The sequence below is a fragment of the Urocitellus parryii genome, chromosome 8 (genome assembly GCF_045843805.1).
Source record: "Urocitellus parryii isolate mUroPar1 chromosome 8, mUroPar1.hap1, whole genome shotgun sequence".
NCBI classification, from domain to species: domain Eukaryota; kingdom Metazoa; phylum Chordata; class Mammalia; order Rodentia; family Sciuridae; genus Urocitellus; species Urocitellus parryii.
The window spans coordinates 105999564-106021979 of record NC_135538.1 but is presented as its reverse complement, the minus strand read 5'-3'; the positions used below and the strand labels follow the sequence as shown (position 1 = coordinate 106021979).

Here is a 22416-nt window from a genome sequence, read left to right as displayed (position 1 = left end):
ACTAAGTTTCTTTAAATAGCTTCAAGCTGAAACAGTATGCAGAAATTTTTAGGTCCAGATGTATATTTTAAAACTAAAAGTAGTGCAAGCCTATAGCACTGTTTTCAGTTAAGAGAACACTGGACTATATATGTTTACCAGTGTCATATGTTTTTCTGGCAAAGTTAAAGAAAGAAAACATAATTTTAGCTATACGATCTACTACTTGTAGTTAATTTTCTATCTTTAATAATACTTTTCAGTATTTATAAAAAGAAAGTTTCAAAATGACAGCAGCTTCTCTTTGAAAATCATTTTTCGACATCCTTAGCCATTTTCCTCTCTTCAAAAGCAAGTATGCAGTTTATAAATATGTGACACTAGTGAATCGCATTTTTCCTATGTATTTAATGATCAGATTTTGTGTTTATATCTTTTAAAATCTAAGTATACCTAAAGAGGAAATAGGTTGTTAAACCTGTTAAACCCTTATTAAACAACATAAATTGTCATACAAAATTATGTAAATCATAGCAGATTTCAGGTTATATGAAGATAGACACATTTTTTTGTTATATCTTTAAATGCAATAAAACTTATTTAAAGTTAAATATTTTAGGATTGAACATATAAAACTTATTGGTAAGTTAGCTGGAATAAATACTTTTAGGTGGAAATATTTTTTAAAATTTTAGAAACTTTCTGTTTGAGAAAAAGTAGGGTACATGTGTCTCATTTTTTCCCCTTTGGCCTTGCCATTTGTGTCCTTTCAAAATTCCAGAATATTCATTATTAGGTGATTTAAACCATCTTAATACATGACATATAAATTGCTGGCTTAAATTGAAACAATTTCCATCAAAATTTTCTTCGAATTTCAAAAAATGTTTTGAAATGGTATATTATATTCATTTTTTTTCTTTAGAATTTGTAAATTCTGGGTTAAGTTCTAAAAGTTAGTAGTAGTTGTTGAAACTTTTTGATAATTTACTTAAAATTTTTGCTTTCTTTAATTATTGGCTCAACCTCTCTTTTTATTATAAAGAGAGATTTGGTCAGATTCTGTCTTGAAAAATAATCATATTTTAATTATACTGCAAATTGTTTTGTAAGAGTAATTGATTAGCTAAGATTATACTTCTATCCATGAAAATTTCATGAGTAATTTTAATATCCAATATTAAGATCACAGAAATAATTTTAAGGGTCTAAGTTAATTCTCTATTACTCCTCTTTTAGTGTGATTCACAGTTTTAGTCATGAGTTTCAGACAAAATTTCAATCCATTGCTAGAATTAAATATCCTTTTATTTTATTTTGTACATGCTATATACATGTGATTTAAATGCTGGTTATATTGAAGTATGTTAAATAAAAGAACTCCTTCATCAATTCAGAAATGTCAGTGCATAAAATTTCTTTCCCATGAGGTTTATTTAATTTGTAGATTTTATATTTTAAAAATACCTAGAAATGTAATGGATAAAGGTTTCATCATGAATTATTTGTGTAGCAGTACTTTTATCTTGGGTAATATGGATAAAAATTTTAACTCATGCTTACGCCTAGCTAGTTAAAGAGCCATTTTTTACTGCTCTTAACTCCTTAAAATATTTTTCCATTGCTTGGGTTTGTTATACATGAAATGTGTAAAAATTTCTTCCTTCTTTTGGTTTTCTTTCAAATAAACACAATTGAGAATTTCCCAGGGAAACTTTTTAGCTTCAGAGATCTACTTCAAACAAACAAACAAACAAAATGTCAAACTTGTAATTACCCTTCTGATTGATATAAAGTCAAATACAGTGCTACACACTCTCCACACCAACACACACACTTTTTTCCTCCTCAGAAAATCATTGGGCAATCTGATTTGGTAGAGTGAATAGCAGAAAACACAATATATTTAGCCATTAAACCAGAGTTCAGCCATAACATGGAAGGTTGTCACTGCATTGTGTTAGTTTTTTTTTTTTTTTTTAAGGCCAAGTTCTGAGCCTCATAGAATACTTACACAACTCGTGAACTCGTGATTATTTGTTTTGTTAAATGTGACATGTAAAACATACCATTATTTAATATGGTAATTATTATGCTGCTTAAGCAAAGTAAAATGGATTTATGTATTTCACTCTTAGCCTCTTTTTTCATATTTTCCCATATTGAATCAATTTTATTTTTCTTCTAACTAAAAAAATTCATTATGTTAAAAATATGCAGTAAAATAATAATGTCCCATAGCTCTTGAAAACCATCATATTGGGGCAAATTTCTTTTATTATTTCCTGTAGTTTAGCCTTAGTTGAGTGAAACCCACCAGTAGTCATCCTTTTATCCTCAACAACACCAAAGAACATCCCAGGACATGAAGTGAAGAATCACATATTCAGTTGAACTCTTTAAGGATGCTTCTAAATAAAAGCCTGTTTAGCCATCAGCAGGGTTGGAGCAGAACACTATGTTATCCTCCTCATCTTACAAAAAGCAGATCATTGTAACAATTCTCTGTTTATATAGTATGATACACATATATTTGACAGACTTTAAAAAAATTATTTCCAAATTATATTGAAAAATGGTGGCTCCTGAGGATGAAGTTACTTATGTGGGGAAATAGTAGATATGTAGCAAAAATAGGGAAAAATTGGAGACTCTTAAATTTAGTGCGCTCATTCTCTTCTGAACAGTAGAGCTTTTCTCTTATCTTTATAATATTTACTTTGACAGAGAGAGCCACACAGCAGGTGTTAAAACAAAATATCGAAGGTTCAGATGAATACTGGCAAACATCAATTATTTGAGTATTTTCAAATGTGCACATTTTTGTCATTGTGAATTTGAAAGATACATGGCCTCCCTCAGGAGTACAGTTTTAACTATATTCAGTAGTCTCTTGAAGTACTAGATCAAGCTGCAGGGAGGAAGTCTAGTTCTCAAAAGATTTGCTCTTGACCTTGAAGACTTCTCAGATTGAGAATAACCTTATACTACAAGTAAAGGGTCATTACCATGATCTCCTCTCCTCTGGGACAGAAAAAGTCAGAAAACTGGTCTGAAGCAAGGGCACATTATTGCTGGTGAGGAATGATGATGACTCACCCTTTAACTGGTTCTCAGAGTTCTATCTGGTAGCCCCACAGACTTCTGGCTAAGGAAAGTGGTTCTCTTTATGGAGCTCTTTCATTTATTTATTTAAAAAAATGTTTATTAAACACTATGTGCCAGACACTGTTTTGGGAGCTAGGCATATAACTGCAAATAAGACATGAAATGAAGGCCCTTCCCTCATGTAGTTTTCAAACTAATATAATTGGGACTTGTGAGTCTCTCAGCTTTGGGTTGGTGTATCAAAAGGAGTAGGTTGATCATACATATATACTTATACACACACACACACACACACACACATCCACCCAGAAACACACATTAAAATGAAGATTACTTGAGTATAGTGGGCTGTTGGGAAAGTGGGCCCTATAGTTTCAGGAAGGTTTATGGTTTTGGATTGATTGAAAAACAAGGTGGTAAATAGAAGGAATAGAACTTAGGAATAACCTAAGAGAAAAGTAAGGGTGATGAAAATAATGACAAGGTTTTGTTTGTTTTCCTTGCTGGAGGAAAAGATGTAGGAGAGGGGTGAGACTCATGGATGGGGAAAATTTATCCCTAAAATATAGATATGGTGTCTATTTTACTATATTATAAGAAATTTGCTTTATTGAAAATATGTACCAGCATATTTGGAACATTATATTAAATGCTTAGGTTCATCTTATGGAAATATTAAAAAAGAAGAGAGTAGCACTATATGTAGAAAAAGATAAGTGGGATATTTGCCAGACAGGCAAGCACCCTAGAGTGACACTAGAGTAACATTGTCAGAGAGTACTGACAATAGACTCCTGTAGCTGGAGACCAGTGACAATGTACTCCTGTAGCTGGGTTACCAAGAGGGCATCTGGATGCTAAGTGAAGAGGAGATGGAAATAACCTGAATAGAGGATCCTAGAAGTTGGTTGACAGAAAGTATTATTGGGGGGCAGGATCTTGGTAGTGGATTATGAATAGTGAGTTTTGTACACTGCTAGTATTCTATTACCACGCCCCATGTTAATCACAGGTACACATGTAAGTTGGCTAACCAGGATAAACTCCGTTCCCTAGAGGTAGAGCAGCGAAAATGTCTGTTAGTTTCAAAGACTGATTATTCTGAATATTTACTCAACTGAGTTAATCTGCTTCAGCCTAACAGTTGAAGATTAAGGAGGCAAATGTGTCATTCCAAGATGGTAGATGGAATAAAACAGATTAGAAGTATGGCTGTGGGTATATTTTTTGTTTTTGCTGTTCATTTGTCATTGATTATTTTCAGCTTAGTATATATATTCTGTACCTAGACTTTTAAGTATTTCACTGGGTCCCACTACAAAGTAGGCATTTATCGCAAGCTAAATATGTAGCCCCATGTAAGGAGATGAAATGTGGACTCCACTATATCCAGGGCTCCATATAGTCAGGAAATCAAATGTTACGCCTTAAGGTTTCTTCTGCAGAGCTGATCACACTTCCTACTTTTTAGCCAGAGATTTGGATGAGAACACCTCATGGCTCTCCAAGCTGTAGACGAGATGCCTTAATGTGTGTGATGCAATCTACAGATGGGGCATCAACCTTTCTTCTGAGGCATAATTCCTGTGGACAGCCTAACATGGGGATTTAATAAAAATGTACATATATTCTGTGAAGAATCCAAAAACAAATGAGGGAAATTTATGCCTGCCTTTGAAATGGGTGGACCCTGAAATATTGGTCTGTTTGAAGTGGCATCATAACCCATATACAGATGCTTCATTCCTTTCTGCCATTACTGGACCAGAGCACTAAGTCTTGATAAGACACATCACTTACAATGAGAATTTATTCTCATTTTTTTAAGCCTTTCTGATGTGCCATTATTGCTGCTGTGTTTCCTGTTTTATGTAGGTGGTAGCCCTTGGAGAGGTACCAGATGGGACTGTGGTTACTGTCATGGCGGGTAACGATGAAAATTATTCTGCTGAGCTCCGAAATGCCTCTGCTGTAATGAAAAACCAAGTAGCAAGGTTCAACGATCTGAGATTTGTGGGCCGGAGTGGACGAGGTAGGTCTCTGATTTTTAATACTGATAATGGAATAAGCACATTAGGATCCTCTGATGAAATGTGGACTGTCTGTATACAAATCTAGTGTGCCTACAAATCAACACCTTCTTTTACTGAATAGAATTACAGAAAATTTTATTTAAATGCATCCAGAAGCAGTTGAGTGTTTTTCTGAGTACTCAGGCCTTTTTCATTTGTTTTATGATACTGAAAATTCAAACAATGTTTCCAGAAGAACTACCTCCTAATTTCACTGACTGTGAGCACATAAGATAGAGAAAAGACCAATTGGAGGATCAAATTCTGAATTATGAGTCACATAATTGAGTAAATTGGCAAAGGGGAAAGTAAAATGAATACATTGAATCAATTTCTTGATACTAATCAATTTTGCTCTAAGTTGAAGCAAGGACAGCTAACATAATGCTCTTCACTATTGCAGGCTGTCTCTATGTGATTTAATTTGTTCTCATAATATATAAGAACCTGTTAAAATTATGATATTTTATAGAAAGCTGTTCATTTGAATAAGTGACTAATGGTATTACTATGTTAGGATGACGATATAAAGTTGCCTGAACAAATGAATGATAAATTTTAATTTTAAGTATCTCAAGAAGATACTAAGTAGATCTATTTAGGAATAAGGTTAAATCGAATTGAAAGCCTTATGAATTCACTGCAGCCCAGGTTTGAATTAGGAAATGAGAAGCACCAATTTTTAAACCATGTCTAATAATTGTTCTGTAGTTTGGATCAGATGTCAAATTATTACCATTGTAAAAACTTGATAAGGGAAATTCAAGCAAAGCTGTTTCCGATGAGTAGTTTTAGTTTACTTTCTAGGAACAGGGCCAAGAAGTTGTACTTTTTAACTTAAGAAAGAAAAAATGATGCATGCTAATGAGAATCTGTCACTGAAAGGTTATTTGAAATACAGTGAGGCTCAGAGCCTCTGTTAGAACCCAAACTAGAGGGTTTATCACTGCATTATGTTTAGTTTACTTTGATTAAAAGAAAAGAAGACATATGCTCTATCATTATGGACTGATGGGGCGTGTGTGTGTGTGTGTGTGTGTGTGTGTGTGTGTATGTAATAATGCTTTTATTTCAGTTTATCATGCAGGACTATAGTACAATTAAAGTTTCTCTTTTATCCTAGTAAAAATTAAGAAAAATATGAACATGATAATATACCTGTATGTTCTAGATTGAATCTTTCTTCTTATGTAAAATTACCTTAATTTTAACTAGAGTAATGAATTTTAGTATTTGAAGGATTGGGTGTTATATTTAATTTTACAGATTCAATCTAGTGTTTTTATTGTCTTTTTGTATATAGATGCTACATAACTTTTTCTGATCAATTTGAGTAGAAACTATGGCAAAGTGATAGTGTACTTTGTAAACCCTCAACGTATTTATTTAAGAAACTTCAAAGAGAAACAAAGGGTGTGCACTGTTTTACTATATTGGCTTTCTGAGTTTTGGCTGGTTTCCCAAATAGCAATTTTTATATTTAAAAAAAAAAAGACAGACTTAACTGCTTGCAGACTTTTCACGCATGGAAGATGAAGAAAGCTTCTTTTGATGAAGTGTAATTATGTCCAAACAGAGCTGACCCCCTCCCCCTATATTTCTTATGATCTTAACTGAAGAAAGTAGGATTTTTCCTTTGAAGCAGCCGGGACTTGGTGGAGGATCTGAAATGCTACAGTCTGCTGCCAGAGGCAGGATGGAGAAATTGGTCCAGACTTGTCTTCAAGATTTAGATGGGGGTTGGGGGGAGCAGTGGAGAGAGACAGAAAAATTGATTTATCACTAATAATAGATTTTTATATCTCTTTATCAACACTGTATGCAAGGAGACAGTAATATCAAGTTGGAATGGAGAGAGAAAAAAACAGAGAGACACTGATAAGATGTAACACTCTAAAAAAAAGTGGGTCAGTTTTTCAGTGTCAGGAAACCCTTTAACTTGCCTTTGTACCCTTTGTACCTGACCTGCTTTTATAACAGACTCCAGCTTCCTCTTTGATTTTTCACACTTCTCCATTTCTCTTAAGTTATTGTGTCTTATCAACATGCTGCTACTATTGTATTTTCTTTCCCGGCTTTACAAGTTTTCTGTTTTCAATAGTGTTAAAAAAATAAAAAACCCACCAAATTCCCCAGATATTACACTTATTTCCCCTTTTCACTCATAGAAATGTAAACTCTCAGAAACTGACAAATGGTCTTGGATTTATTAATGAGTTATGTCACTAGACTTTATGGGTTGTCTTATTACAACTTTTAAAAATGCTTGAAATAGGAGTAGATTATCAATGAAACTTGCATTGAATTAGAAATACCTTATGATTTTTAATTGTAAATTTAGTTTACTAGCTTTTTTTAAAATTGATTTTATGTTTTTAAATACATGACAGCGGAATGCATTACAATTCTTATTACATCTATAGAGTACAGTTTTTCATATCTTTGTATATAAAGTATGTTCACACCAATTTATGTCTTTATACATGTACTTTGTTTTTTTTGCATTACAATTCTTATTACACATATATATACCACAATTTTTCATATCATTGTTTGTATATAAAGTAGGTTGACACCCAGTTTGTGTCTTCACAAATGTACTTTGGATAATGATGGCCATCACATTCCATCATTTTTGCTAATCCCCTGCCTCCTCCCTTTCCTTTCCTCCCCTCTTCCCTATAGTTTACTAGCATTTTTAAAGCATCTACAGTATTTTGTCATTTTAGGATACATTCTGGCTTATAGTCTTACCTCTCCTGTCTATTCCAAGCAGCCCCTCAGATTGGAACTGACAATCAATGACAGTTCATTATATTTATCTTGAAAACTATATGATTTGAGAACATACTGCAGAACTAGTTCCTAAATGAAACTATGGAGGATACAATTTGTTATCCCTAAGTAAGAACTGTATTTTTATCAATTTTATTTTGGATCTTTACAACCTTAAGATATTAAAAGTCATCCATGCTTCAAATTCAGGGAAACACTCATGTAAGGACAAAAGTCAATTTAATTTTACCACAGAGCTAAAAAATGAAATTTGGAAAAACTTTTCTTAATTTAAGAAAATCATCATGCCTACATAAACATTTGACCCAGGAAAACAAGAACCAAATGTCAAGTTGGGTCATAGTTTCTTCAACTTAACATGCTTGTTCCTACTGAACAGGCCAATCCGAAGTAGATGGAACCTTTTCAATTTTTGTTTTAGTTGTGATCCATAGGATTTGATTTTGGGAAATTTGTTACCTAAATACTTGTTTCCTCCCTGAACTCTCTCTTTTTTCCCCCACTATTTTGAGACAGTGTCTCACTAAGTTGCTTAAAACCTCACTAATTTGCTGAGGCTGGTCTCGAACTTGCAATTCTCCTGCCTTAGCCTCCTAAGTTGCTAGTGTTATAGACTTGCCTCACAATGCCTGCAAACTCACCTCTTTTTAAAAAAAAAAATTTATTTTTTAGTTGTAGATGGACATAATACCTTTTATTTATTTTTTTAATGTGGTGCTGAGGATCGAACCCAGTGCTTCATACATGTGAGGTAAACAGTCTATCACCGAGCCACAACCCCAAACCCAACCCACCTCTTTTTAAGGGAAAAGTGGTTCTGCTCTGAGAATTTAGGTGCTTTAGATTTGAAGGGTGAATTTTCTATTTGACTTTTGTCTTTACATGAGTGTTTCCCTGAATTTGAAGCATGGATGACTTTTAATGTCTCAAGGTTGTAAGGATCCAAAATAGAAATATTCTCAAACCTTGTTTAGGTAAATTCATGCATAGAATGTTGTTATTTAGAGACATTAAGGATAATTGAGAAACGTACATCTTTGATTTATTAAGATTAGTGTCATGGATGGTAACGGTCTTTCAATGACCAAAGTCATTGGAACCAGTATTAGAGTTGCTGTTCTGGATCCATGGACCACTAATTTCATCTAAAAGCACATTTTAAAATGTTTTAATGGAAATTAACTTGCAGTCTAGAGAATCGACTATTTCAGTCCTCCAAATCTTTCCACTATTTTGAGGCCTTAATCTGAACCTAGTGGTTCCTATTTAAGTTTCTAATGTCCATTTCTATAGATTTTCAGTTTTCTGTGACTAAGTTAAACTCCTGGCTGTGTTGTTTTTCTTCTGATTAATCATAATATTGATAATAAATCCTCTGTTTCCTAATGAATTAAATTACTTAAATCCATGTGATATCTACTATGTAGTGGATGAAATATGATATATCTCTGACACTTTAAAAGTATTTTCATCATACTTGCCTAAAGTATTACATTACTTTCTATATATTTACTATTTCTTGGGCACAGAGAGCTATTTGAGACACATTTAGAAGTAAATTACCGATTAATTTCTTTTTCATGTTCTCTGGCAGAGTGGCAGAATAAAATTTTTAAAAAGAGCATTAATTTTAAGGTCAGAATGGCCTGGGTTTAGATCCTCACTTTTTCCACTTATTGATGGTGTGAATTTGGATAAATTACTAAGCCCCTCTTGGCTTTGTTTGTAAATGAGGGTGATAAATCTAACTGTGCAGGGTTAAATGAGAGAATGTATATGGACTAGAGGGAGATTAATGGATTTCTAATCAATATTCATCTAATTCTCCCCTTCTCCCCTTTCTCTTTCCTTTCCTTTCTCCTGCCCCCTCCCCTTGAACCTTGGCGTAAGGCTGTGTATACTCAGTAACAAATGATGTGTGTCTTAAACAGATTTTAGGAACTTACATGGTCTGGGTTGAAAAGAAAACCCATTCACTAGACTTGACAGCCAAAGACCTGTTCTACATTAAGACTTATATATAACCTGTTCCATATTAAGCTTTGAAAAGACTGCATTAAATTTTGCATTACTACATATTGTTTAAGATTTGTGTTTTGATTTAATACCCTCAGCTTTCAGTAAAAGAAAGGAAAGTCTGACCAAAAAACAAAGCAAAACAAAATGAGCTTTTTATCTGTTACAGGAGCAGACTAGATGAGTACTCTGGCCCCAGATTGCTGAATGTTTTATTGAGTCACTGTTTCACGCCCACCTTTTCCTGTCTTGTAACAGTTTGCAGTTTTGACTATCTGACATGACTAACCGTTGCAAATCTAACTGATTACAACTGTCAGTGAGTCTGTGTAACAGAGTCTGGTGTCTTCTGGAGAAAGCAGACATCCAAATCTGCTGCCAACCCACCCCCAACCCTGGTTCATTGCTTTTAGCTCATTAATTTGAAGCATCAGATATAGTATTTCAATGAAGCACAGCCTCTGCTAAAAGTAAAAATTCATGTTTATGTTGAGAGATGTCCTATACATTTAGCAGAAAATAAGTAACTATCAAGGCATTATTTCAAGATTTAACAGCAGGGATGTATGTTAGGGGAAGGTTGGGCAGGGAGGAGAAAAACTTTGTTCCAGTAATGATGAAATCATCATACCACAGGCACATTAAGGCCAGGATAGGAGACACTGGCTCCTGTTAAAATGATTCCCATAAGAACTTCCCTCTTTCATCTTCTTATTGTAGTTCATTTAAGCAAATGAAATGCTAAAGCCATGTGAAGTAAATAACATAATCAACAATGATTTACTATTGTTCTCTCATGGGGTCACGACCTAATCCTAAATAAGGGCTTCTAAAATTGTGTTTGGATGTGTTCCTGATGTTGGAGAAAAATTAAAAGGAAGAGAACTCTTCCCAAGTGGACTAGGGTTTTTGTTTTCATTTACAAATATTGCTACTGAGGAGCTATTGAGGAGGAATCAGAACCTTCTTATATAGTATTGTAGTGAAAAAGATGATCTTAATACTGAATGAATTTAGAATCATCCTAAAAGTGGCTGTCAGGGGGTTTCCAGTTTAGAGTAAGGACTTTTGACTCTCTGTTTCATTGTAAAAGAGATTTGAATGAAATTTAGACAGTTGCTGTATAATCATCAATACTGCCTTTTATATTTACTCTGTATTTCCCCCCTTAATCTGCAGGCAAGAGTTTCACCTTGACCATAACAGTCTTCACAAATCCTCCCCAAGTAGCTACCTATCACAGAGCTATTAAAGTTACAGTGGATGGACCCCGGGAACCCAGAAGTAAGTACTTGCCTTTCTATTGAAAATAGTGATAGTTTTTAGAGAGCCTATGAGGAATTTGTTCTAAATGAGTTAATGTTACTGTAATGTACATACTATCTGTAAGTACTGTCTTTGCAAAGTTAGTTATCTGCATGTATTTTTAGTGAGGGACAATTAGTAGACCTTAGCAGTTAATAGAAAATAAAATTATAGTTTTAACCTTAGCCACAAAATTGCAAAGGCCTCTATAACTTTGGTAAATGAATAAATAATTATTGTCATCACAATTATTTGCTAAGAAATTGTGCTCATCTGCTCTACACAATGGACAGGGCAGAACAGAACCAGGAGAAGCAAAGAATAAATTAAAAATTCTTAAGCTTAGTCAAAAAGCATTTGGGTATGTTTCCCATGGCCTAAGAATGTGTTTTAGCTTTTTAACTCGCCCACTCAATTCCCTTTGTAAAGAGCACACTGCTTAATTACAAAGAATTTATTTGCAAATGATAACTTGCTTGATTGTTACAACACTGTTGTTTGGTCCTGTTCCAATAATTGTTAAGATAGTTTCTTTAACAGAGTCAAACCAGGTTTAAATCTACCTTGGTTTATTTAATTCTGTCTGGGTATCCAGAAGGTTTAAGGTAATGCACATAACCTATTTGGGTCAATATGTACTTTCCTCCTAAATCTAAATGGAAATGGGTTTACTTCCCTCCATCCCAATACCCAAATTGATTTGAACAAACCCATCATGGTAATATTTAAGTATATTTAGAAATTAAAGGTTATTTGACATTAAAAAACATTAACACTATGTGCCAATGAAAGTATCATACAAAACTCTGCCTTTATTGAGGGACTTCACTGAGGTCCTAGCCATTGCATTCATTTGGTTTGTGGTGGAGGTATAACTGGAAGATTATTTGTTCTATGATAGTACAGCTGCCTATACTGTGAGGGTAGCATATCTTTTCTTCTAGGTAGAAAAGAGGTGGTAAGGTTTTGCCTCTCCCCATATAGCACATCTTTTAGCAATGGAAATATACAGTAGATTCTGTCCCTTTTGTGCTCTCTTAAAGGCCGACTGCTTGTCTGAACTAGGGGAGGGTTCCTGCCTCAAAAAGCTGTGAGGTTTTGTGTTCTCCTTCTTTCATGTGTATGGTCTTCTTCTAAATTTGTATTAGGTCAGGGCTATTCTGTCTATTCAGTTTGGGAATATCCTATTAGGTGGTTTGGTGCACAGTACGTGTGAGCACCAAGTCTCCAGTTCTACATATCATTGGTTATGTAGTGCAGGTGATCAGAAGAGGGCAGGGGCTATGCCTGGTTTGGGGCTTCACTTGACTTTTTTTTTTTTTTTTTGCCACAAATCATGAATGATGCCTTATGAGGGAAGACATCTTCTAACCTTCTACCTAAGTAGTTCCTCCAGTTCCTTGAAAGGCAACAGTCACAATTCTAGTAATGCACAAAGCAGGATAACATTAACACTAACATTTAGCACCGTTAATATTTGTGGGTTTTTTGGTACCAGGGATTGAACTCAGGGACATTCGACCCCTGAGCCACTCCCCAGCCCTATTTTGTATTTTATTTAGAGACAGGTTCTCACTGAGTTGCTAAGTGTCTTGCTGTCACTGAGGCTGGCTTTGAACTTGTGATCCTCCTGCCTCAGGCTCCCAAGCCGCTGGGATTACAGGCATGTGCCATTGTACCTAGCTAATATTTGTCTTTAAAAAATGTTTCCTGTTTATATCAGCTGTTTTCTTCAGTACTTAGAGAAGTCATTATTGTGTGTGTGTGTGTGTGTGTGTGTGTGTGTGTGTGTGTGTGAGAGAGAGAGAGAGAGAGAGAGAGAGGGGGAGGGAGGGAGGGAGAGGGAGAAGGGGAGAGGGAGAAAGAGTGTATGTGTGTGTGTGTGTGTGTGTGTGTGTGTGTACACTTAGGAGTTGGTGCTCAAAAGTTGATGGTTAGAAAAGGAAACATGGAAGAATTGATGCTTCCTCATTTTAAAAGATATGACAAAAGGTGAGGAGGCACGGTAGTTTTGGGAAAGCTACTTCTGATTCAAGTGTGGGTAACATTACTTAATTTCAGAGAGGTTTATGGCAGAATTAGTTGATAGAACCACTGCTCTATAAAGGCAGAGACATCTTCTAAAGTGATGAGGTTTTGGGATGGAGGGGCCAGATGCTATATGTATGACCTGAGTTCAGACTTTGGGTAGTGCTGAGGGTAGGTGGGAAAGGAGATACAGATCTACAAGTAGCAGACCACCTGTCTCAGTTCAGCCTGAGTAACGTTTCTTGTAAACCGAAAATATCTGTGAAAATGTGATGTCATTTCCTTGACGTCTTGTGGTGACTTGCCTGGATATAAGGATAGAACTGGCATCAGTAACAGCTTAATCCTACAGCCTGGAATCTGTAATGGAATCTTTCCTTCCATCTTGTTTTTGGTTATCTGTCACAAGCACTCAACCCTGCCATTTTAGTGCAGAAGGACCCAAAGCCAGTGTATAAACACATGGGTATGGCTGTATTCCAATAAAATTTTATTTACAAAAACTGGTAGTAGGCCAGATGTGGCCCAGAAATTGTCATTTACCAACCCTTACTTCAGATTTCAAGGTGGTTTATTTTATCAACCTTTAATAGAGAAACATTTTAGTAAAAGGCTTTCCTAGAGGGGGAAAAAAGAGATATTAATGCAATTGTTTCATTTTCTCTTCCCAAATTATAATTTGTTAAGTAGTGGTTATTGTCACAGAAGGTAGTATATTTCTGTTCATTACTGTAGTAGTTTGAAGGAGTTGAGGGTTTTGTACTATTGGTTACTGTTTAGAGATGGAATTTTTCTAGATTTTCTCACTATATGAGTATATATTGAAAAGGCTGCTTTGGGTAGCTAAGTTGTTTGAACAAGGACAAGACATGGATTAACTGAGTCTTTGGTTCAGACTACTTGGTTTGCAATCTTAATTTCACCATTCTTTTTTTTTTTTTAGCTGCCTGAAAGCAGCCAAGTTCCCTAGATTCTCTTTGCCTTGGATTTCTCCAGGCAAAAATCTGCCTTGAAAGTGAGAATAATTAAGGCTTAGGTAGGAGGATTGCAAGTTTAAGATAACTTAGTAAGGCATGGGCTGGGGTTGTGGCTCAGCGGTAGAGTGCTCGCCTCTCATGTGTAAGACCTGGGTTCGATCCTTAGCACCACATAAAAATAAATAAACAAAATAAAGATTTTTGTGTCCATGTATAATTAAAAAAAAATTAAAAAAAACTTAGTAAGGCAGTGTCTCAAAATAAAATAAAAAGAACTGAGGAAGTAGCTTAGTGGTAGAACATTTGCCTAGCATGTTTGATGCTCTGGATTGGATTCCCAGCACCAGGGCAAAAAAGTGAGAATAATAAAAATAGTATCTTCCTCATTAGTATATGATGTAATGCATATGAAATTGTTAGTATGGTGTTATGTAGTAAATGGTCATTAAATGTTAACTGTTATTACATTACTTTTCTTGAGTGTCAGAAGTTTGCGATAGAACTTTGCTTACAGTACATGCCAGGAAATGGATACCATCTAAATTCTGATATTTAGTCTTATTTCTTTTCCTAAAGATGGCTTTACTAATTTTTACTCAATAGTAAATGATACTAAAAGTGTTATAAATCTTCCCTGGTGCAGATATTCATGATGTACAGGGATAGCTGTGCAGAACTGGTGATAAATTCCTATTTGTAGCAAAGTCCAAGGCAGGGTGATAGGACATTGGTACCCTTTCTGAGGCCTTGCTTATCAACACATCTGCCAAGACTTGCTTTTCACTCAAAAATCCAAAAGGTTTCATCCTTCTATGTTTTCTGTCTCTGGCAGCTGAACCAGTGCTGTCACATCACAAACAACTTCTTTTCTTAATATACACATCTGGCGTTGGCACTTGGACTAACTTCATAAGAGCACATGATCATCACTCATTACAAGATTAAAAAGTACCCCATGGCATCATTGATGTTTTCTAACTTTGATCTTTTGCAGTTGTGATTCATCTCAGTTATAAAACTTCCCTTTAAAGGAACATAGCCGATGACTTATTAGAACCCTCATCTTAAGTAGCATAAACATGAAAACGGTGCACATCTTTACAAAATACCATTTATTTTTTTGGCAGCTTATCATTTTAAGACATGACATCGTATTTAAGATCCAAAATTTGTAAGTCTTGTGTTCAGGCAAGGTGTTTTGACCTTCTGTTGTCAAGTTAGCTCTGAAAAAACATTGCTGTATGTTCACCAGTGGGAGAAGTCAGTGTAGCAGCAGCAGCAACAGTAATGCATTTGGATACCTATCTCTTTTAGACATCAGTTTCTATGAGGATCCTCTGTTCCATTTATGCACTTGATTCCAACTCCAGTCTAATTTAAATAATTTCTGTAGAAAGATGAAAACTTGGTTAGCCATGTCATATTATATAGTAATGGTTCCAAGTTAGCAAGAGGACCGATGGTATTGTTTGCTATGCATAAGATGGAAAATAATAATTTTATATGTCTTTCTGATTCTCTTGATGCATTTTCAGTTATCTATTGCTATATAATAAACTGCCCCAAAATATAATGGCTTAAAATAATAACTTTATTATTTTTTTATGATTCCATGGGTTGACTGGGGTTCAGCTGGATGTTGTTTTCCTGCTGGTTTTGCTTGAGGGCACAGTGGCTACAGTCAGATGGTATTTAGTGCTGGATCTTCCAAGATGGCTTCATTCATATGCCTGTGCCTTTATAGGATGGCTAGAAGGTTGGGATGAGCTGGAAAGAAGGAACTGGGCTCCCCTTTCTCTCCATGTAGTACTAGGACCTCTCCCATTCTATGTGGCCTCTCCATGTGGGCTTTCCAGGAGGTCTCTCTAGCAGAGTCTTGACTCTTTTCATGGCAGCTCATTGATCTCTTAGCTGCCAAAGTGGGAGCTGTCAGGTCTTTTAAAGGTTTAGGCTCAGAACTAGCATGGAGTTGCTTCCTCCATAGTCTGTTGGTTAAAGCAAGATAAAGGTGAAGCCCTGACTCAAGAGGAAGACATCACACAAAGATCTGAGTGATGGGAGAGTGGTTCTTTGGACCAGCAACATCATCAGCTTTCACAAATGCTTAGCTAGCAAAAGTCATTGCTGCAACAGGAAAAATAACTTTTTTTTTTTTTTTGTGGTGTTGGGGATTGAACTCAGGGCTTTGTGCATGTGAGGCAAGTTCTCTATGAACTGAGCTATATGCCTAGCCCTGTGGGATTTTTTTTTCTTCTTGACTTTTAAAATCAGGAACATTTAAAGTTCTACATTATGACTTTATTATTATTAACGTTAACTTTAACTTAATTTGAACTCCAGGTTTAAATTTTAGTAGCTTCATTATGAATTGAACAAATTTGGCAAATATTATATGAATTCAGGGTAGGTATTCTTTGATGTAGTTGATATTAGCATATCAGTATCAAGCTGAGGGAGATCAATATTCATACAAGAGAAGAATATTAGGTGTTTTAACCAAAAGAGGTATGGGCCTGAAGTGGTGACATGGTAAATTTGTAGCAGAAATATCTTATGAATCCTAGAATGGACAAGCCTGAAGGTTTTATCATCCAGTTTTGAAAATTCTTTGCTGTATACCTGCAAACGTGATATATATGACACACATGAGTGTGTTTCTAAGACTTTTATTGTGTTGAACCTTAAGGAAGTAAAGCATAGTTACTTTCCAGGAGAAACCAAAGCTGTCAACTGTGTACTTCCTGTTGGGGGCACTAACATTCATTGCTACCGAGCCACCTGTCTTGACCTGATGGGAGAAAGGAGAAGCTCTGCCTTTCCCCTGAGAGATCTCTAGCTTCTTTCCTGTGGGCATGGAGTACATGGCTGCAACATTTTTCTGCTTGCCTCCCTAGGTAACTTTAATAGAGACTGGAGCTTAGGTGAGTAAGTGATTATCCAGAAGTACAGGGTGCTATTTGTATTTCTAGGCCTGCCTTAATGCCTGGTTGGTTTGGCGTGGTAGGTTTAAGTGTACTGCATCCAGACCATTTTCTTCTGTTTGTTCATTCTCACCTCTGCCAATTTAATTAACAAATTTATTATTCTCCACAGAAAATTTATTTTTTAATATTCTTGAGACTTTGTTTAATTGAGAAAGTTTTACTTCAATAAACTGAAGGTAACAGACTTAACAACAGGTGGACTGGGCAAGGCAGCATCTCATTCTTCTCTCAAGCTGTTGAATCTGATTCTGAGAATGTTGTCTAGACCCATGAAGTGTGCTGAGAATGGGGGGTTTGGCATTTTATCTTCCTCATTCCAGATGATATATCAGGGACAACTCACTTTTATCCTTCATTACTTTTTATCCTGTTTGAGAAAGGAATTGCCTTTTTTGCTGGTTGGCCATGACCTTTGCATGTTCACCAACAGTGAATTCTTATCAGAGGATGGTCATATGTGAAAGGAGGTGGGGGACATGTAAGATGCTTTGGATAGAGGAATAGCAGAAGAATGTTTTACGGTTATTTGATATCTCTGAATACAGTACTTGCATTCCCATTCCTGCTGTCAACAAAGATAATTACCTACAAAGATAATTGACAAAACACTTGATAGGCCTTGTGTTATGCTTCTGATGCCACAAGTCTGAATTTTATTTTTTAGTGCAAAGCATTAGCAGGAAAGCCCTCAACTTCTTGACTTGCAGACTTTCCCTGAGTTCTTCATTGTCCTTGAAGTGCAGAAGGAATAGAAGTAATGGGTAAATGTATATACAAATTAGCAAATACAAGCAGCAGTTTGATTGTCAAAGGTATCAAATCATTTGGCCCCCAGTGTTTAAAATATTGTCAAAGATCTTTGACTTAAATGAATAACAGCAGCTTAAAAAATCACATTTTCCTCTTTCCCCTTTCTTCAAGGAAGATGGGGGTGGGTGGTCAGAAGTATGAGGAGGGGAGGGGGGTTATGTCTGGTGGTTGGTGGAATGTACTCTTGAGAAAAGAAGTTTTAAATCTCTTTCAGTACTTTATTATTTTTTTTATTTTTTATTTTTTGTTGACTGACTGTCAGGAGCTGGGAAGATGGCCAAGAAGGAAATGACACATCGAGAGGCATTTTGTGTTGTGCAACATTCTGTGGAACTGATGCAAGGATATATGGCCTGTTTACACATTCCTTTGCTAGCAGACTGCATGGCAGTAATTTAATTCAGCAGCACATGGCATGCTGCAGCAAGGAGCTGTGGCCTTAACATCCTTTCATGGCAAATTATCACAACCGTTAAAACATGCTCATGTCCCTCCTTTGCACTCTTCCTGGCTTCCTAGTTCTGAATATGCTTTCTCATGGTATTGGACTTGTGTTAACAAGGAGCTGCAGCTTTCACAATAAGAACACATTTTCTGTATTCATATGTTTCAGTTGATATATTTACTTCTAACTAAATATAGCATGGCAGGTTTTCAAGTGATATGTGTTCTAAAAACACACACATACTTCATCTAAATGTGTCAGTAGTTTGTGTCTCGGTGTAGGTCAGAAATTATTCATTCTTAGAATAAACAGTAAGAGGTACTTGAAAAAGTTTTATTTTTTTACTTTTCCTTCCCAAGAGAGATAATATGATAGATCAATGAGATACTCTGTTTATTTCCATTTTGTTTATGCTATATAGCATTTTCTTCAAGGAGGACTAGACTAGAGGAGAATAGGTTATCCTAAAAAAAAAAAAAAAAAAAAAACAGGGACAAAAGATTTGCTGTGTTGCTTTTGATATTCATAATTGCCCCTACTTAGGATTTTTAAAAGATAACCTTTATGATGTTAACTAAAGCACATCTTTGTTCTTCATGTAAAATCCAAAAGTTTTAATTTAGGCAAGTATGGACAATAATTTTTCTTGTTTTTCAGGTAACTTTTGGAAATTAAAAGAGAGCATAAAACCATTTAGGTCCAAAATATTAATTCAAGATCATACAGAACAGGTAAAATTAGACTATGACATGCTCAAGTAGCAAAGGAAGCATTCCCTATGCTTCTGAAAATTTCTCAGATAATGTGCACTGGTGGTTAAAATCTGTTTGCTAGTAGACCAAAACCCTTCATTAAAATTGAGGACTAAGGCTTTAACCCAAGCACCTCTGGAAAAAGTAACTCAGACTTAAATTCATAGCGAGGTAAAAACAAGTTACATAGAATCTTTACATGGGTGCAGGTTTTAGGAGTGACCCGTGAACTCCTAGGCACTAGATAATCAACACTGAGTCAAAGTGTGCAGAGTCTACTTCAAGCATCAGTTTCACTGAAGGTTAACTGTAGCAGTGTGGATTTCTCAATGATTTTCAGTTCCAGTGTAGTATTTTGTAATTTTAAGGTGAGAATTTGGGGTGTTTGTATTCTGCATTTCCTACTTTTGAAGTTTTCTATTTCATAGAAAATTCTTTATCTAGTTTTATTCTAGATATGTGATAACTTTCCTCCCCTACCACTTTGAAAAATCATCATTTAATTTTTTAGTAGTTATTGTTAGCATTTTAACATGTATATTTGTCTTAATAAAATTAACCATGGTGTTTATCCATATAAGAATGTTAGTATCCTTTAAACTACAGTCACCCTTTCTTCCTACTGTGTGATATTCTAGTTTATGCTCACATTATACTTCCTGGATTAGTCTTTATCAGTTTTTAAAATTGTTTATACTTATTTTACATTTCTTTATTATATTTATTGATTTATTTTTTTTCATCCTTCTTATACCTCACTTCTTCCTTCTGGGCTCTGTTTTCTTTTTCTTGATATAGTACCTTCAGTAAGAACCTGTTGGTAAGCTCTCAGTTTTTTTTTTAAATTTTTAGTTGTCAATGGAATTTATTTATTTATATGTGGTCCTGAGAAAACAACTCAGTATGTCACACACGCTAGGCAAGCACTCTCCCACTGAGCCACAACCCTAGCCCAAGCTCTTGGTTTTTGTTCCTGAAAATGTTAGCAGTTGTGTTCAGTGGCTGCTGTCAACACGTGATGAAGTTAGAGGCACTGTGCCGAAAGTCTGCTTGCTCTGAGTGCCTTCGAGCCACACTCTTCCTCATTCCTTAGTGTTAAGACTCTCAGGTCTTTATTATCAGGTTAGCTGGAGTAGCATTTAAAAAGGTGGAATACAGGAGGGAAGATGGAAGAAGGGAAGTGGGTTTAAGTGCTTGTCACCATGGGGAACTCTGAAGAGTCCAGGGCCCGTGGGTGGTGAGGAGGTGGAATCACTGCAGAAGAGAAGGCAAAGAAAGAAGAAATTAAATCACTTTATTTTACAGTTTTATTGTGGACAGATCCTAAGTTTTGGGATTTCCTATCCAAATTCATGTTAAGGAACTCTATCATTTTTGATCCTAAGAGGTCATTTGCTGTTGATCATCCAGAACAGTAATCCTTAGATGTTGGTGTATACACATTTTTAGTCATTTTAATGAAAATACAGGACTCAGAACCAAAAGATGTTGCTTCTTTTATATGGTAAATTAACCAAATGAAGAAGAGGTAATAAAATAAATGTGTGGACTACAGAGGCATGGTTTAAGAGAGCCGGGAGACCATGATCTAGGGTAGAGTGATTTCTGGGCCAGGTGGTTAGGTTGACTCTAGTGTGGCTTATTGTGCCTCGCCTTGGAGTTGTGTAGGAAGTGGCTGGTGGGGAAGAGGTCAGCTGGCATGGAAGCATGCTGATACTTTGTGTCTTTCTGTCAATCCTTGGGTGGCATATGTACCTTCTGTGATAAGCATTCCCATTCTTCTCATTCTTTACCTTCTTGAAGTTAATTTTCTTGAGATTATACCTCATAAAAATGTTCAGGTGTGTTTTGGTTGTGGGGATACTCAGGATGATTTTTGTTGCTTTTTATGCATCTTTAGGATTGCTCTGGAGATTACCAGTAGAAAAATATGGGGCCTGTAAGGGAATTATAAAGGTACCAATTATAAAGGTGGTTCTCAGGAAGGGAGAACAATATAGATGTGTAAGCTAAAAAAAAGGTGAGTGGGAATTCTGGATTACCAATTCTGGAGCTTTTGTTTCTGTTTCAGCTCCTCACCATTCACTCTATCCTGCAAGTGATGGTGAGTGTTATATACCAAGACAGCTATTTAAGAGTAGCCTAACAGAATTCATCTGTGAGGGTGGTTTGTATTAAGGTGTGAGTTCACTTATGGTTAGAAGCGGAGAACTTGGAAAGTCCTCTTTTGAGACTTTTGTGCCATCTTAGTGACCCTAAGCAAATCACTAAACTTTTCTCCAATTCACTTTCTTCATCCTTTCAATGGAAATAGACATGAAGATAACTTCACAGAGTAGCTGGGAGTAACTCCTAAGGAATGATCATAAAGTACTTGGCACACATGAAGGGCAGCTTAAATACCAAATAGTAATTATGTAGCGCCTTTCAACCAAGGAGTTCCAAACACTTAGACATTACCTCACTGATTCTTTTTACATCCCTCTCAGGGAGGCATTTTACAGGAAGGTAAACTGAGGCACGGGCACCTGAAAATTCATTTGCCTTATGTCACTCTGTAAGTAGGTAGATGATTTATAGAGATGGGCAGGGATCCCAGGTCTCTTCCTGTTCAGTTAGTCACTGTAAAGCTCCTGATGTCTTTGTCATTAAAGTTGTGGAAGCTCCTGCTTGTTGGGCCCAGGGCATTCTTGGGTGGTGCTAAAAAAGTAGTGTTATGTGAGAAGCATGCCTAATGATGTAGTAGCAGTGACAAATAGTCAGTTAGCCCAAGGTTTAAGGCCTGGAACCCAGCAGGTATGAGTTCATAGATATATATGTATTTGTTGAGTGAACATTGAATTCATTAAGAGGAAAGTTTATCCAAAAGCTGGAAACACTGAATTTTTTGAGATGAAACTAACAAGTTGAAGACATTAGTCCTCAGTAGAGTTGCATTTGTATATCAATGAAATAAGGTTAGTACTTTTAAAAAAAGTCAACTTAAAAAAAATCATACAAGTGTAAAGTGTAGACAAATACATATGTGGCAGAAAAATTAGGAAATAAAAATTAATCAAATTAATCACCATGCTAGGTGCAGGTAGCGCATGCCTGTAATCCCAGTATCTCAGGAGGCTGAGACACTGGCAGGAGGATTACAAG

General features: G+C 35.7%; 1 protein-coding gene across 7 annotated transcripts in view; it reads left to right on the top strand.

Moving 5' to 3' along the window:
* Window positions 1-22416, top strand: part of Runx2 (RUNX family transcription factor 2) — a 212050-nt gene that overhangs the window by 96267 nt on the left and 93367 nt on the right. For 6 of the 7 annotated variants that reach the window (XM_026394442.2, XM_026394443.2, XM_026394449.1 and 3 more), the window contains 2 exons: window positions 4963-5119; window positions 11151-11255. In XM_026394442.2, the coding sequence (XP_026250227.2) occupies window positions 4963-5119; window positions 11151-11255 (262 nt within the window). The remainder of the gene's footprint in view (window positions 1-4962; window positions 5120-11150; window positions 11256-22416) is intronic. The other variant, XM_026394447.1, reaches the window with a different exon arrangement.